General features: G+C 41.4%; 1 protein-coding gene across 1 annotated transcript in view; it reads right to left on the reverse strand.

Annotated features, from left to right (window-relative positions):
• LOC134659169 (unconventional myosin-Va) overlaps positions 1-15,225 on the reverse strand; it is a 97,515-nt gene that overhangs the window by 73,203 nt on the left and 9,087 nt on the right. The window contains exons 8-16 of the mRNA XM_063514801.1: positions 14,056-14,140; positions 13,346-13,453; positions 11,902-12,026; positions 8,588-8,689; positions 7,624-7,768; positions 6,096-6,232; positions 2,450-2,648; positions 1,809-2,044; positions 500-678 (exon numbers count right to left, since the gene is read on the reverse strand). Of these exons, the coding sequence (XP_063370871.1) occupies positions 500-678; positions 1,809-2,044; positions 2,450-2,648; positions 6,096-6,232; positions 7,624-7,768; positions 8,588-8,689; positions 11,902-12,026; positions 13,346-13,453; positions 14,056-14,140 (1,316 nt within the window). The remainder of the gene's footprint in view (positions 1-499; positions 679-1,808; positions 2,045-2,449; positions 2,649-6,095; positions 6,233-7,623; positions 7,769-8,587; positions 8,690-11,901; positions 12,027-13,345; positions 13,454-14,055; positions 14,141-15,225) is intronic.

Raw genomic sequence — 15,225 nt, forward strand, 5'->3', positions numbered from 1 at the left:
GATAACTATTATCATTGATAATAGTTAATTCTAATATATACACATATTATATATACCATTTCCTGAATGGAACTGTGGGACGAAATAATTGTATACCAAAAAAATATGACGTACTTTTTTATGTTATCTTATAATTTAAGCATTATCTTGTTCTACCATTCCATTTACTCCCCAAATCACCCTTTTGTCACGTGATCGCGACAAGAATCCGGGGTCTACCAATGACTGGTACTTTTCAATGTCAACGATTGGTCGGTCATCAGTGTCACAAGACACGTTTCGTCCCACCTGAGTTGGTTGACCGCCCTCGCGGGATGGAACTGGAAGGGCTGCTTGGTGTCGTTGGGCTTGATGCAGCGCACGTAGTGCGGCGTGGTCGCGGACAGGGTCGCCATGAGAGCCGACAGGGACGCTCGGAACTGCGCGCCCACTGTCTGCTTCTGTCCGGACGCTCGGCGAGGCGGTTGCTGAACAAATAGCAAGACACGTTTCGTCCCACCTGAGTTGGTTGACCGCCCTCGCGGGATGGAACTGGAAGGGCTGCTTGGTGTCGTTGGGCTTGATGCAGCGCACGTAGTGCGGCGTGGTCGCGGACAGGGTCGCCATGAGAGCCGACAGGGACGCTCGGAACTGCGCGCCCACTGTCTGCTTCTGACCGGACGCACGGCGAGGCGGTTGCTGGAAAAATTACGTTCATTCATTAAGCGCCACTAACCCGGGGTTAACCGGTTAAACCTGGAATTGAAATGTGATTTTTAGTGTTTAATTTATGAAGCGCTGGTGGCCTAGCGGTAACTAATCCCAATAAGGGACACCCGAGTGTAGGCCAAAGGTTATGGCGCCATCACTCGAAAAGATTGCACCACACCTTTGGATGATGGCGTTAATTTCAATATTTAACAAATTAACACATATCAGTGAAAGAATAAGGGTCAAAGTCAAATGACGTTCTAACAGTTTTAATCTTTCGTCAAAAGATGGCAGTGAATTTACTGTGGCTACATAATGTACTTTGGCAATCCGCCTCTATTTCAAATAATAATTTGACGATCCTCCTCAGGGGATTTTTTGTTTTCATATTATGAATTTATTTGGATTATCTTGCTATTATTTAAATGTATTTCTGACGATCACAATATAAATTCTTTTAAATTGACATTAATGTAATTTGAACTGTAACCATATGTTGTGAAATAAATAAATCTAATCTAACACTGATTTAAACTTTCACGATTTTTACACATTATTAAATTGTACAACGGGACTTAATCGCGTATCTAAGTTTTAAGATTTACCTCCGACGTTTCGAGGACGGCGTTGTCCCCGTGGTCTCAGAGAAGACTGGCTTAAGTTGACATCAGCATCTTCTAACCGCGCGAGTTTTTCGAACTACCCGCACTCGGTCTTGCTTATCCGCTTGAACGTTTCGCGCACTAGTGTCTTCTCTGAGACCACGGGGACAACGCCGTCCTCGAAACGTCGGAGGTAAATCTTAAAACTTAGATACGCGATTAATTCCCGTTGTACAATTTAATAAATCTAATCTAATGAAAAATGAAAAATGAAAAAAGTTTATTGTATAAATTTAGACATACAGTAAATCACGTCCCTGTGTCCTGATCTAGGAAACCCTGTGTTACAGGACCCAGTTTCGTTACTTATACTAGTTTCTTAATCTATATATTGGTAGGTACAAATTGTACAGAGAGTTACACTGTGTGTGTGTGTGTGTGTGTTAGTGTGTAAAAATGCATACTATAATATTTATGATAAAATAAAATAATCTAATACCCTTTGGCTTTACTTACCGTAAGACTAGTAAGTGGCACGGCAGGCGTGGTTCTCCGTCGCGAAGGTGGCGGCAGTGTCGCAGTCCCACTCCCCTCTGACACCCGATCGGAATCGAACATGGAGTGTATGAGCCGGCAGCTAGTCGCCGACTTTATGCACTCTAACTGCTCCTCTGACACTGTGTCTCGGTTTTTCTCTAGGAAACCCCCGCATTGGTATTCGACGTTGTCGGCGAAGTGTTTTATTATGAAAGCTGGAACAATAGTACATTATTGCAGAGTATAGTGCTTTTCTCCAAACATGCGAGGAAATAAGGTAAAATAATGATTATTTAAGCATCAAGCATGACTCAAATCGAACCTTCACATCAAAAATGTCAAAAACAATTTCTCTCTAAAATTAATTTTTAAAAGTTAAGGGCACAAAGTTATTTCACTTTTCACACACAAAGTTAGCACCGACCGGAAAGTCTTATGCTGTTGAGATAAGACTTTCCGGTCGGTGCTACATCTATTGTCAAGTAGCAGTACTGATAGTTCCGCTACTCGATGCTAGATGCTAATAGTCTTTTTGGTACTAAAACTGATGTATGGAGTGAGCACTCTATGTATTTTTTTCTCTATGCCCAAGCTGAAACGGAGACCTTCCCTTCGCTTACCTTGGTTCCCAAACCGGGGTTTCATAAAATGTGGGTACTTGTGGCAGCTCTCGTGCAGTTTGGCCACGAAGCCCTGATCGGAGCCCTGCGGCACGCGGCACTGCTCGTCCAGGAGCGCTAGGACTCCGAGCCGGTCCTCGATCAGGTCGATGCATGGCTGGTTGTCGTAGAAATCAATCATCTTCCATGATATTTCTTCCTGTAAAAATATTTTAGCCGTAAGCAATACTAACATTAGTTTTAATTGCTTTGTTTTGTTTTGATTTTTGTTACTAACCAATGATATGGACGATATTATGTGTGAAATAAAAAATTTCAATTCAATTCAAATTCAAAAATAATAGGCTAGATCAGCGGTCGGCAACCTGCGGCCCGCGGGGCGCATGTGGCCCGTGAACCTGTCACTTGCGGTCCGCGAGCCTCCCTGACTATTTTGTATTTGTATTTGTGGCCCTTGGCTACTAAAAGGTTGCCGACCGCTGATTTATGGTATCAATTAGCGATGTGACGAGTCCACTTTTTTTAAATGTGAATCATTCGAATTGATTCGGCCGCTGATTCGAATTCAAAATCGAGTTGACTCGACTCGACGATTCGCGTGGTTCGCGACAAGGTCACAGGCACAGGCGCGGAGCGAGTTGAGACGGCGAGTTACGCGGCAGTTGTTGTAAAAAGAACCTTCAGGGCACGGAATTAAGGTTTATTTTTGAATAGCCATACTAGCAGTGAACTCGAGTTGGGATACTTGGGATGGCGAATCAAGCGACAGTTGTTGTAAAAAAGAACCTTCGGGTCATGGAATTAGGTTTATTTTTGAATGGTCATAGTACCAACTCGAGTTGAGACGGCGAATCGAGCGGCAGTTGTTGTAAAAAGAGCCTTCGGACTACGGTATTAAGGTTTATTTTTGAATGGCCTTAGTAGCAGTGTGATAGCGTTGACTCGGCTCGGCGAGTTGGCGAATTGGCGATTCATTCGCCGAGTTAGCTAGTGGTCGAGTTGATTCGAATTGCCAATAGTCTTGATTCGAATGAACTCATCTGTAGGCTGATTCGAATTATTCGAATCAGATAACTCGACTCGCCCATCGCTAGTATCAATCAATCAGGATTGTTTTTAGGATCAAATGTCTATATGGGACCCATTGCATTAAAGCAATACAAAAGTCAGAAATGATAGTCAAATTCCGACAGTCGTACTTCACTCACGAAACGCCTCTAACAAATCGCTATGTGAACGTGACGTCGAGGTCGCTGAGATCGCATCTTGAAGTATGAACCAAACAAGAAAATTGGATTTTTGTCGGTGAAATATTGCGTTTATGTATATAGTTGCCATACAATATTTTTTTGTATAAAATGTGAGGAATCGAATGGTATCCTTACTTCTTTCGTTTTTGAAAGTTAAAAAAAAAACTTAAATTTTTAAACTTTCAGGTGCTGTATTTTTGTATTATTTCCATATTTTTTTAATACCCACAATATTGTGATAAATTGCACATTTGCTATCTATTTTACTAGATTTTAATATCAAATTCAACATGTGTCATCAACCATCATGCCCATTGTATGTAGAGTCAGTTCGGAAAGAGAAGAGTGGTGGAATGTATGGGGCCCAATACATTCCACGACTCTTCTCTTTCCGCACAGACTCTAGTCACTTGCGGTACTCTTTGTGCAGGTCAAGAATGCCATTCGTTCATGCCATTAAAGCTTTGGATTCCTCCGAAAACGGTGCCGTCATATGACGGCCGTCATATAGCGGCAGCAAAAGACGGCCGTCTTTACGGTGGCGACATGTGGAAAGTACCACGGCGTCATAACACACCGTCATCCACCAAGGTCAAAGCGGGAAATTTGAAAAATGTAGGCGCGATGGGATAACGTCCCATAGAAAATTTGAATTTCGCGCCTTTTCCTACTGACAAGATTTGCTTGATCATCTATAATATACTTGGAGGATGAAATATTATCAGAAGAGGAAAATAATAGTAGTACGGAATCATTTATTCAAATCTCGTGTCATTTATTCAAAATGGCGTCACCGCTATCTAATAAAACGTTCACGAAACTATCGACAAGGTCATGACGGCCGCCATCTTACGTTACGTTGACAATCAACGTAACGTAACGCCGTCTACGAAACCGCGCCATCTTGTTTACATAGACAACGTTCTAGTGACGTCAGTCAACGCAATATAGCGGCCGTAATATGACGGCACCGTTTTCGGAGGAATCCAAAGCTTTACCAACAGGGACAACATATTACGCGAAACTCTGCGTAGGGGGCGCCACTACCATAATTACTCACAATCTGAGGGTCTACCGCAAACGAGGATCGAAATTTTGTTATCTAACCTCTTTATCACTCTTGCATATTCGAGCGATAAAGAGGCAGATAGCTGAGTTTCGATTTTCGCGTTTCCCGGTAGGCCCTTTGTAAACAAACCGGCTTGATGTATCAATGATATTTTATTGTCTGCGGAAACTTGTCAAAAAACCGTTTAAGGTACAGTATGTATAAGTTACTCTATGGTACACATACGTCGCTAGTGCTGCGCTCTGGCGGGAAAACATTGCAGTAATACTCCCTATTCCTGTGTTATTTAGAATTCCTGTGTTATTTTCTAAGGCATAATAAGGCCTGCCAGGGATCTACACAGGGGCCTATTATCTGAGTCAATCAACTATTTCTTGTTGTTATTCTGTCCCATCAGCGAGGAGACAATAGTAGCATAGATTGTTAGAAGAACTGCTGTACCATGTTCTACTAACATGCTCAGTACATGTCTCATTATGGAAAGGTCTTATAACTACCATAAAATGCAAGATTGATTCAATTAAATATGAAAAACCTATAATTTTAAGTGACTCAGGAGACCGTAACCATAGCAACGTGTGACAAGAAAGTTGATTAACCCAGTTGTTCTTATTTATCAGGAAGGCGGAAAATCGTGCAGGCTGGAGAGCCTTGGTGCACGAAATAACCTCATGTGGTCGCGACCCTCCGAAAACGGTGCCGTCATATTACGGCCGCTATATAGCGTTGACTGACGTCACTAGAACGTTGTCTATGTAAACAAGATGGCGCGGTTTCCTAGACGGCGTTACGTTACGTTGACTGTCAACGTAACGTAAGATGACGGCCGTCATGACGGTGTCGATAGTTTCGTGAACGTTTTATTAGATAGCGGTGACGCCATTTTGAATAAATGACACGAGATTTGAATAAATGATTCCGTACTACGATTATTTTCCTCTTCTGATGATATTTCATCCTCCAAATAAATTATAGATGGTCAAGCAAATCTTGTCAGTAGAAAAAGGCGCGAAATTCAAATTTTCTACGGGACGTTATCCCTTCGCGCCTACATTTTTCAAATTTCCCGCTTCGACCTTGGTGGATGACGGTGTGTTATGACGCCGTGGTACTTTCCACATGTCGCCACCGTAAAGACGGCCGTCTTTTGCGGCCGCTATATGACGGCCGTCATATGACGGCACCGTTTTCGGAGGAATCCAAAGCTTAAGGCCGCTCCTATACGCTTGCATTTGTTTAACATGCACGCCGCACGCCCCGCCCCGCTGCACGCACAACATGAGCGTCCACTCAGACATGAGGAATCGAGGAAGAAGTAGGTACTAACTTTAATATACTCGTCCTGCTCTAACTTGAACACGTGCGAGTTGAACTGTTGCTGCAGTTTCTCGTTGGCGTAGTTGATGCAGAACTGCTCGAACGAGTTGATCTCGAACGTTTCGAACCCGTAGATGTCCAATACACCTGAAAAAAGAATATGAATATGTTGATCCTTGTATAATTATTAAGGACTAACTTTTTCCCGCGACTTCGTCTGCGTGGAGTTAGTAATTTGAGCACCTTATTTTTACCGAATCTGCTTTTTATCGATTTCCCGTACAAATTTCCACCCCCCTTTTCACCCCCTTAAATGGTGATTTCTGGGATAAAAACTACCCTATGTCCTTCCCCGGAATTCAAACTATTTCCATACCAAATTACAACTAAATCGGTTCTGCAGTTTAAGCGTGAAGAGGTAATAGACAGACAGACAGAGAGATAGACACACTTTCGCATTTATAATAATATAAGTATTATGGATTGGTAATGTGCTTGTGACACCGAATAACTCCAGAGTATCAAGCGTCCATTGGCGACGTTACCGTAGATAGTTGGTAGGAATTCCTTTTGAGCCAATAAATCCTCAGGGCTTGATTAATAATTACTGACCCTGAACTAAAAAAAAACCGGCCAAGTGCGAGTCGGACTCGCGCACGGAGGGTTCCGCACCATCAACAAAAAATAGAGCAAAACAAGCAAAAAAAAAACAAGCAAAAAAAACGGTCACCCATCCAAGTACTGACCCCGCCCGACGTTGCTTAACTTCGGTCAAAAATTACGTTTGTTGTATGGGAGCCCCACTTAAATCTTTATTTTATTCTGTTTTTAGTATTTGTTGTTATAGCGGCAACAGAAATACATCATCTGTGAAAATTTCAACTGTCTAGCTATCACGGTTCGTGAGATACAGCCTGGTGATAGACGGACGGACGGACGGACGGACAGCGGAGTCTTAGTAATAGGGTCCCGTTTTTACCCTTTGAGTACGGAACCCTAAAAAACATGTACATAAATAAGCATATGTCAGGATCGTAGCAAGTGGAAATCCGTGGTCTCTGCCTACCCTCCGAGAAAACGACGTGATTATATGTATGTATGTATAAATAAGCACTCGTCATACTACTCAATAGTCTCCAACAACGTAAGTTTTGCCCAATTTGGCATTTTGACAATTTTCCTTAACTTATATACGTTTTGTCTATTTGGGCATTTTGACCATAGAGAAATATAGTAAGACAAGAGTGCTCACTCCATACATCAGTTAGACTATTAATTTCAGTGTCTACATCTAGCATCGAGTAGCGGAACTATCAGTACTGCTACTTGACAATAGATGTAGCACCGACCGGAAAGTCTTATCTCAACAGCATAAGACTTTCCGGTCGGTGCTACATCTATTGTCAAGTAGCAGTACTGATAGTTCCGCTACTCGATGCTAGATGCTAATAGTCTTTTTGGTACTAAAACTGATGTATGGAGTGAGCACTCTATGTATTTTTTTCTCTATGATTTTGACAATGTTTTGCCTAACTTACCAATGAAGTGGCTCTTATTCTGATCGGTTTCGAGCGCGCGGTTCACACACTTGACGAGCCAAGCGAACATTTCCCCGTACATTCGCTTCGCGAGCGCGTCGCGAGCGAATGCGGCACGGTTCGTGTCCATTCGGGACACTATCACCTGAAAAAAACTTGTCATATAAGTTTTTGGCAAAAATTTCAACTTTAGCACAAGCTTTTAACGCTGACTGTACTTTTCTTACGACAGACAACTAATACTCAACGAGACAATTCTAAAAACCCCTAACATAATTAGGTTGCGTTGTTTCATCACAGAGTTCCTATGGCCACCTCCTGTCTCCATCATCAGATCAGCTCTATGTCATAATAATATTGCATTGTCATCCGATTTATACGTATGCATGCAAAATTTCAGCTCAATCGGAAACCGGGAAGTGGATCAAATTTAACTTGCAAGATTTCATTACAGACAGAGAGACAACGGGACAGGTGAAACTAAATAAAAGCTTCAATCACTTCTGATAGAAGCTTTTACCTACTGTACTAGTCTTTCAACAGTCATCTTATGTCATCTACAACTCATCGATATGACATTACTAGTAGGAGACAGCACTAGAGCCCCGTGTTTATTGGCGCGAAATGTAAATGTCAAGTTCAAGTTTCTAATTTACGCCACAAGATGGCAGGACCTCCAACGCGCAAGTTATCGAGCGTGAACTGTAGGGAACCTGCTTTAAATTGAAGTGTCAAAGTCAAGTTTATGTTTCCGATTTAGGCCACAAGATGGCAGTACCTCCAATACGCACAGCCCTTATAGAGAGACGGATTGTACAGTCAGCAGCAAAAGTTGCTAAGCGGTCGACGTGTTCAAAATTACCTTAACGCGCTTTTTCTTATTCTCTTAACAATAAAGTCGCGTCAAGATCATTTTGAACACCTCGCCCGCTTAGCAACTATTGCTGCTGACTGTATGACATACCTCATGCGCAGAAGCAATGCGCCGATGCGTCAGCCACCGACTTAGCTCCGGCTTTGCCACCCCGAGAAGCGAGCAGACTATTTGTAGATGCTTGTCGTTCGGCTGTAAAAAAAAAAGCGGCCAAGTGCGAGTCGGACTCGCCCATGAAGGGTTCCGTATTTAGGCGATTTATGACGTATAAAAAAAAACTACTTACTAGATCTCGTTCAAACCAATTTTCGGTGGAAGTTTACATGGTAATGTACATCATATATTTTTTTTAGTTTTATCATTCTCTTATTTTAGAAGTTACAGGGGGGGGGACACACATTTTACCACTTTGAAAGTGTCTCTCGCGCAAACTATTCAGTTTAGAAAAAAATGATATTAGGAACCTCAATATCATTTTTGCAGACCTATCCATAGATACCCCACACGTATGGGTTTGACGAAAAAAAAATTTTTGAGTTTCAGTTCGAAGTATGGGGAACCCCAAAAATTTATTGTTTTTTTTTCTATTTTTGTGTGAAAATATTAATGCGGTTCACAGAATACATCTACTTACCAAGTTTCAACAGTATAGTTCTTATAGTTTCGGAGAAAAGTGGCTGTGACATACGGACGGACAGACAGACGGACAGACGGACAGACGGACAGACGGACAGACGGACAGACAGACAGACAGACAGACAGACAGACATGACGAATCTATAAGGGTTCCGTTTTTTGCCATTTGGCTACGGAACCCTAAAAAGCAGAATATTACGCGAAACTCTGCGTAGGGGGCGCCACTAACAATCCATCACAATCTGAGGGTCTACCGCAAACGAGAGTCGAAATTTTGTTATCTAACCTCTCTATCACTCTTGCATATTCGAGTGATGAAGAGGCAGATAGCTGAGTTTCGATTTTCGCGTTTCCCGGTGGACCCTTTGTAAACAAACCGCCTTGATGTATCAATGTTAATATTTTATTGTCTGTGAAAACTTGTCAAAAAACAGTTTAATGCACAGCATGTATAAGTTACTCTATGGTTTACGATGGCTGCTAGTGCTGCACTCTGGCGGCAGAACATCGCAGTAATACCCCCTAATTTAACCAAAAAAAAGCGGCCAAGTGCGAGTCGGACTCGCCCATGAAGGGTTCCGTATTTAGGCGATTTATGACGTATTAAAAAAAAACTACTTGCTAGATCTCGTTCAAACCAATTTTCGGTGGAAGTTTACATGGTAATGTACATCATATATTTTTTTTAGTTTTATCATTCTCTTATTTTAGAAGTTAGGGGGGGGGGGACACACATTTTACCACTTTGGAAGTGTCTCTCGCGCAAACTATTCAGTTTAGAAAAAAATGATATTAGGAACCTCAATATCATTTTTGAAGACCTATCCATAGATACCCCACACGTATGGGTTTGATGAAAAAAAAATTTTGAGTTTCAGTTCGAAGTATGGGGAACCCCAAAAATTAATTATTTTTTTTCTATTTTTGTGTGAAAATCTTAATGCGGTTCACAGAATACATCTACTTACCAAGTTTCAACAGTATAGTTCTTATAGTTTCGGAGAAAAGTGGCTGTGACATACGGACGGACAGACAGACGGACAGACAGACGGACAGACAGACAGACAGACAGACATGACGAATCTATAAGGGTTCCGTTTTTTGCCATTTGGCTACGGAACCCTAAAAACGGTGACAAATGTATAGCTATCCCGCCTTCGCTTGGGATTAGTAAGAGGTGCTTAACGTTTTAAGGGATTACATGTGCGCCAATGCTTTCTCTCTCTCTCTGAATGGGCGAAGTGGAGTTTGAAATTTGGACAGCGGACTCTAGGCCCTGTGGTAAATATTAGTACTAGGTACAGAAAATTCAAGCTCTAACAAAACGCGTTTATTACGACAGATATGACCGCTAGGTGGCGCACACGCGAGCAGGCATCCGTTCCGTAGCAACTACTATGGGTAGACACCAAAATTGGTGTGGGCCGCATGTACTTGTTGGTACTTGTAGCGACGTGAGGAAATTTTAACGCAATTTTAAGAGAGAACAATCGAGAATTATGTTCCCTTGAATTCGGTCATAGAGAAATATAATAAGACAAGAGCGCTCACTCCATACATCAGTTCAGACTATTAATATCAGTGTCTACATCTAGCATCGAGTAGCGGAACTATCAGTGCTGCTACTTGACAATAGATGCAGCACCGACCGGAAAGTCTTATCTCAACAGCATAAGACTTTCCGGTCGGTGCTACATCTATTGTCAAGTAGCAGTACTGATAGTTCCGCTACTCGATACTAGATGCTAATAGTCTTTTTGCTACTAAAACTGATGTATGGAGTGAGCACTCTATGTATTTTTTTCTCTATGGTTCGGGTTACATTTTTGTAGTCTTTGGGATAGAAACGGAGGTCACCTGATGGCTTTTTGGACACTGCATCTTGCACATATGTATAGACACAGAATAAATAATAGTACTAGTAACAGAAGATTCACTCTCTAACAAAACGCGTCTATTACGACAGATATGACCGCTAGGTGGCGCAAGCGCAAGCAGGCGTGCGCTCCGTAGCGGTGCGCGGCAACTACTATGGCTAGACACCAACATTGGTGTGGGCCGCATGTACTTGTAGATACTTGTAGCGACGCGACGAAATCGCGGAGTGAGCCACGCCTGGTATAGGTGTGAATCCATCCTAGGCGTTCATTCCTAGTCCTATTATCAGCCGAAAAGGCCTAAACTATCATACATAATACATATTACAAATATTATTTCAAACTAAAATTATAACAAATTATCATTGCGAAGTGTTACTTTTCATTTCTTATTTAATCATGCCGATCGATTCTTGAGAAAGCGTGCGTACATCCTTGCCTAACTGTAAATAAAAAAACAACGGGTTGCACTCCGGGAGTGCCGACAGAAGTGAAAACTCAATGACATCTTACGTCTTACGCTCTCGCGAGTTTAACATTTTTCCCCCATCACAAAAAGTGCACAGCGCCGCTAAAGTTTTCACTTCAATAATCTGTACTAGTATTATATGATCTGTGATGTAAGTTAATGAAATTAGAAAGCCTTCACCACAGACAAGACATCCTCTAGACTGAGCATAGTAACGCTACCCCCTCTGCCACTTATACGGTAGTTTTACTCCATCTTCGAGTCAATCCCGTGCCGTGATTCCGTGTCTTTGAACGGACAAATCACGGCACGGGACTCGCTCACCTCGTCCCCCGCACCCCAGTATTTTGGCAGCATCGGTTTCATGAAATAATTGCTCTAAACTCCGTCTAGAGGATGCCTAGTCTATGGCCTTCACTCACATCGATGTACGCGCCGTCTTCCTCCGCGTCCCCCGCGTCTGGCTCGCACGTCAGCTCGATATTGCCAAGATGAAGGATACACGACAACACGGTGAACATGTTCTGTTGTTCCGTCTCTGACACACCTGTCAACAACACATGTTTTTTTTTTATTGTTTATTAAGAAACAAACGGTTGTATACATTTACATTTACAGAAATATTATGATAATATAGTTAAACCTACAGTTTCCTTAATTAAAGATACGATAGCTAATTACATTTATAATACTTCAACCAAAAAGATCTGAGCTGTAGCTAAATTTATTAATCCGGGTACAGTCGAAGTCGCAAAATTTTACATTATTATATTATTGTTAGTATTTCATTTTATTATATGTAAGTATATATATATAATAAAATACAATACCAAAACAAAACAAAATACTACAAGTACTGCAATTAAACATTAAGTTGTACACTCATGCATGTTAATCAATATTGGCGTTATTCGTCAAGCCTGCGAACTTAATCGTCGTTTGTCCCTATCTGTCGTTATGCCATAGCATAGAGAAAAAAATACATAGATTGCTCACACCATACATCAGTTTTGGTACCAAAAAGTTTAATTTCAGTGTCTACATCTAGCATCGAGTAGGGGAACTATCAGTACTGCTACTTGACAATAGATGTAGCACCGACCGGAAAATTTAATGCTCAACAACATAAGACTTACAATATTTCTCTATGGCCATAGAGAGGGACAAACGACGATCATCAGCTGATTAACGTCGTTTGACGTTTGACGTCGACGATCATCAGAAGTTTATGAATAACGTCGTAACTTCTCTCAAAATACTACAAAAATACGGCCAAACGCACAAAGGGTTCCAACTTAACCTATTTAAACTTAACCGTTTTTAGGTTCCGTACCTCAAAAGTAAAAAACGCGGAAACGGAACCCTTATAGGATCACTCGTGCGTCTGTCTGACTACCCCCCCCCCCCTTTCCTTTATCTCCGAAACTACTATGTCTAAGAATTTGGTCAGATTCGCATTTTATGAAAGATATTTTTTTGTTAGTCATTTAGTCATTTATTCAATACTGCATTGTCATGTACATAATAAGGTGTTACAATTTAAGAGGCCAGCTCATGACACCCTGTAAGGGCACACAATAGTAGGTACTTTATTTTTTTTTCATTTATTTATTAACACAAAATATTTACATTCAAAAAATTATGACAGCGAACAAAGCCCCCTGAGGCTTAACTGCCGCTGTAATCGCTCTTATATTTACTCTTAATATATTATATTAAACTATGGAGTATTTCATTTCACGAAGTCGGCATTCATGTTTCTTATAATGAGGTGTTAGAGTCTAGACTTATATTTACAGTTTTATACGACTTTACACAATCCTATAAGGTTATATAATATTAATTCACGCTGCGTATGGTACTTGCCTAAGGTGGTAAGTGCGTTTTTGGTCTCGTTAAACGCTCTCAGGTCGTCGACGCCGTCTATGTCGGGACTGCCGCCTTGGTTCAAATAGTGGAATGAGTCTTGGTGGTCTGAAACAATGAACGTAGTGTACCGAATGTATTTCTAGACGCTATTATACAGCTGGAAAGTACCACCTAGTCCTATTATCAGCCGAAAAGGCCTAAACTATCATACATATTACAAATTTAAAACTAAAATTATAACAAATATTACTGCAATGTTTTGCCGCCAGAGTGCAGTACTAGCGACGTAAGTACACCATAGAGTAACTTATACATACTGTACCTTAAACTGTTTTTTGACAAGTTTTCACAGACAATCAAATATGACATTGATACATCAAGGCGGTTTGTTTACAAAGGGCCTACCGGAAAACGCGAAATCAAAACTCAGCTATCTGGCTTTTTATCGCTCAAATATGCAAGAGTGATAGAGAGGTTAGATAACAAAATTTCGACTCTCTCGTTTGCGATAGACCCTTAGATTGTGACTTATTGTGGGAGTGGAGCCCCCTACGCAGAGTTTCGCGTAATATTCCCTATTATCTTTGCAAAGTGTTACTTTTCATTTCTTATTAAATCATGCCGATCGATTCTCGCGAATGCGTACCTTGCCTAACTGTAAATAGTAATCTGTAGGTTAATAAAAATAGATTAAGGGCAAGTCTCACCTAGCTGCAACTCGGGCATGCTGCGCGCCGCGGCGCACAGCTGGTAGAACACGTGATAATTCCTCTCTCCCGCACTCTGATACACCTGTAAGGCAATGTAAATCGTTTATTATCTGTTTAATTCAAATATCTGGGAGAAAAAACTCAAAAATGCGCGTTTTCCCAGGGATAAGACCTAGCTGGATCGATTTTTCGCCCCCGGAAACCCCCATATACCAAATTTTTGGTAAGGACGGCTAGAGAATGGAATGCGCTCCCGTCATCTGTATTCCCTGAGAAATATGACCTCGGTCTCTTTAAAGCAAGAGTGAATAGGGCAATATCCTAACCTAATAAAAAAAATAGTGACGAGACATGACGTGTTCTTAACAGAATGGTCGTAACGGAGTGACAAATTACAGTGGCGCCATCTAGTACGCATAGTTCACTACTAAGACACACCACTCGGCTCCTCTCAAACAAGTACGTCCTTATACTAGCACAAGATATTCTATACATCTCATCGAAGTACATCTCTATGAACTTGCCAAAGCGGGAAGGTTTGTCGTTGGGATTGTTTTAAAATATGGCGAGCATCAAGTGACCGGAGTTGCAAGCATTTATAGACTAGGTGAATTCTTACGGGAACATATTGCCAATAACAAGTATTAAAACACACACGACGACTTGTCCCTAGCAGGATGGCCGTGTCGAAGTTACAAATAAAAGTGGCGCCATCTAGTAGCCACTTGAAAACTAAAACTTCTTTTTTTTGCTTCTACTCCCTGCAAACTAAAACTTACCACTCTGCTTTTCTCAAGCAAGTAAGTTCTCATACTAGCACCGGATATTCGGTACATCTCATCAAAATCCATCTCTATGAACTTGCCGAAGCGCGAAGGTTTGTCGTTCCGAGTGTTATAAAATATGGCGAGCATCAAGTGACCGGAGTTGCAAGCATTTATAGACTAGGTGAATTCTTACGGGAACATATTGCCAATAACAAGTATTAAAACACACACGAGGACTCGTCACTAGCAGGATGGCCGTGTCGAACTTACAAATCAAGTGGCGCCATCTAATAGCCACTTGGAAACTAAAACTTACCACTCTGCTTTTCTCAAGCAAGTAAGTACGCATACTAGCACCGGATATTCGGTACATCTCGTCGAAGTGGATCTCTATGAACTT

Source organism: Cydia amplana, chromosome 24, assembly GCF_948474715.1.
Source record: "Cydia amplana chromosome 24, ilCydAmpl1.1, whole genome shotgun sequence".
Classification (NCBI taxonomy): Eukaryota; Metazoa; Arthropoda; class Insecta; order Lepidoptera; family Tortricidae; genus Cydia; species Cydia amplana.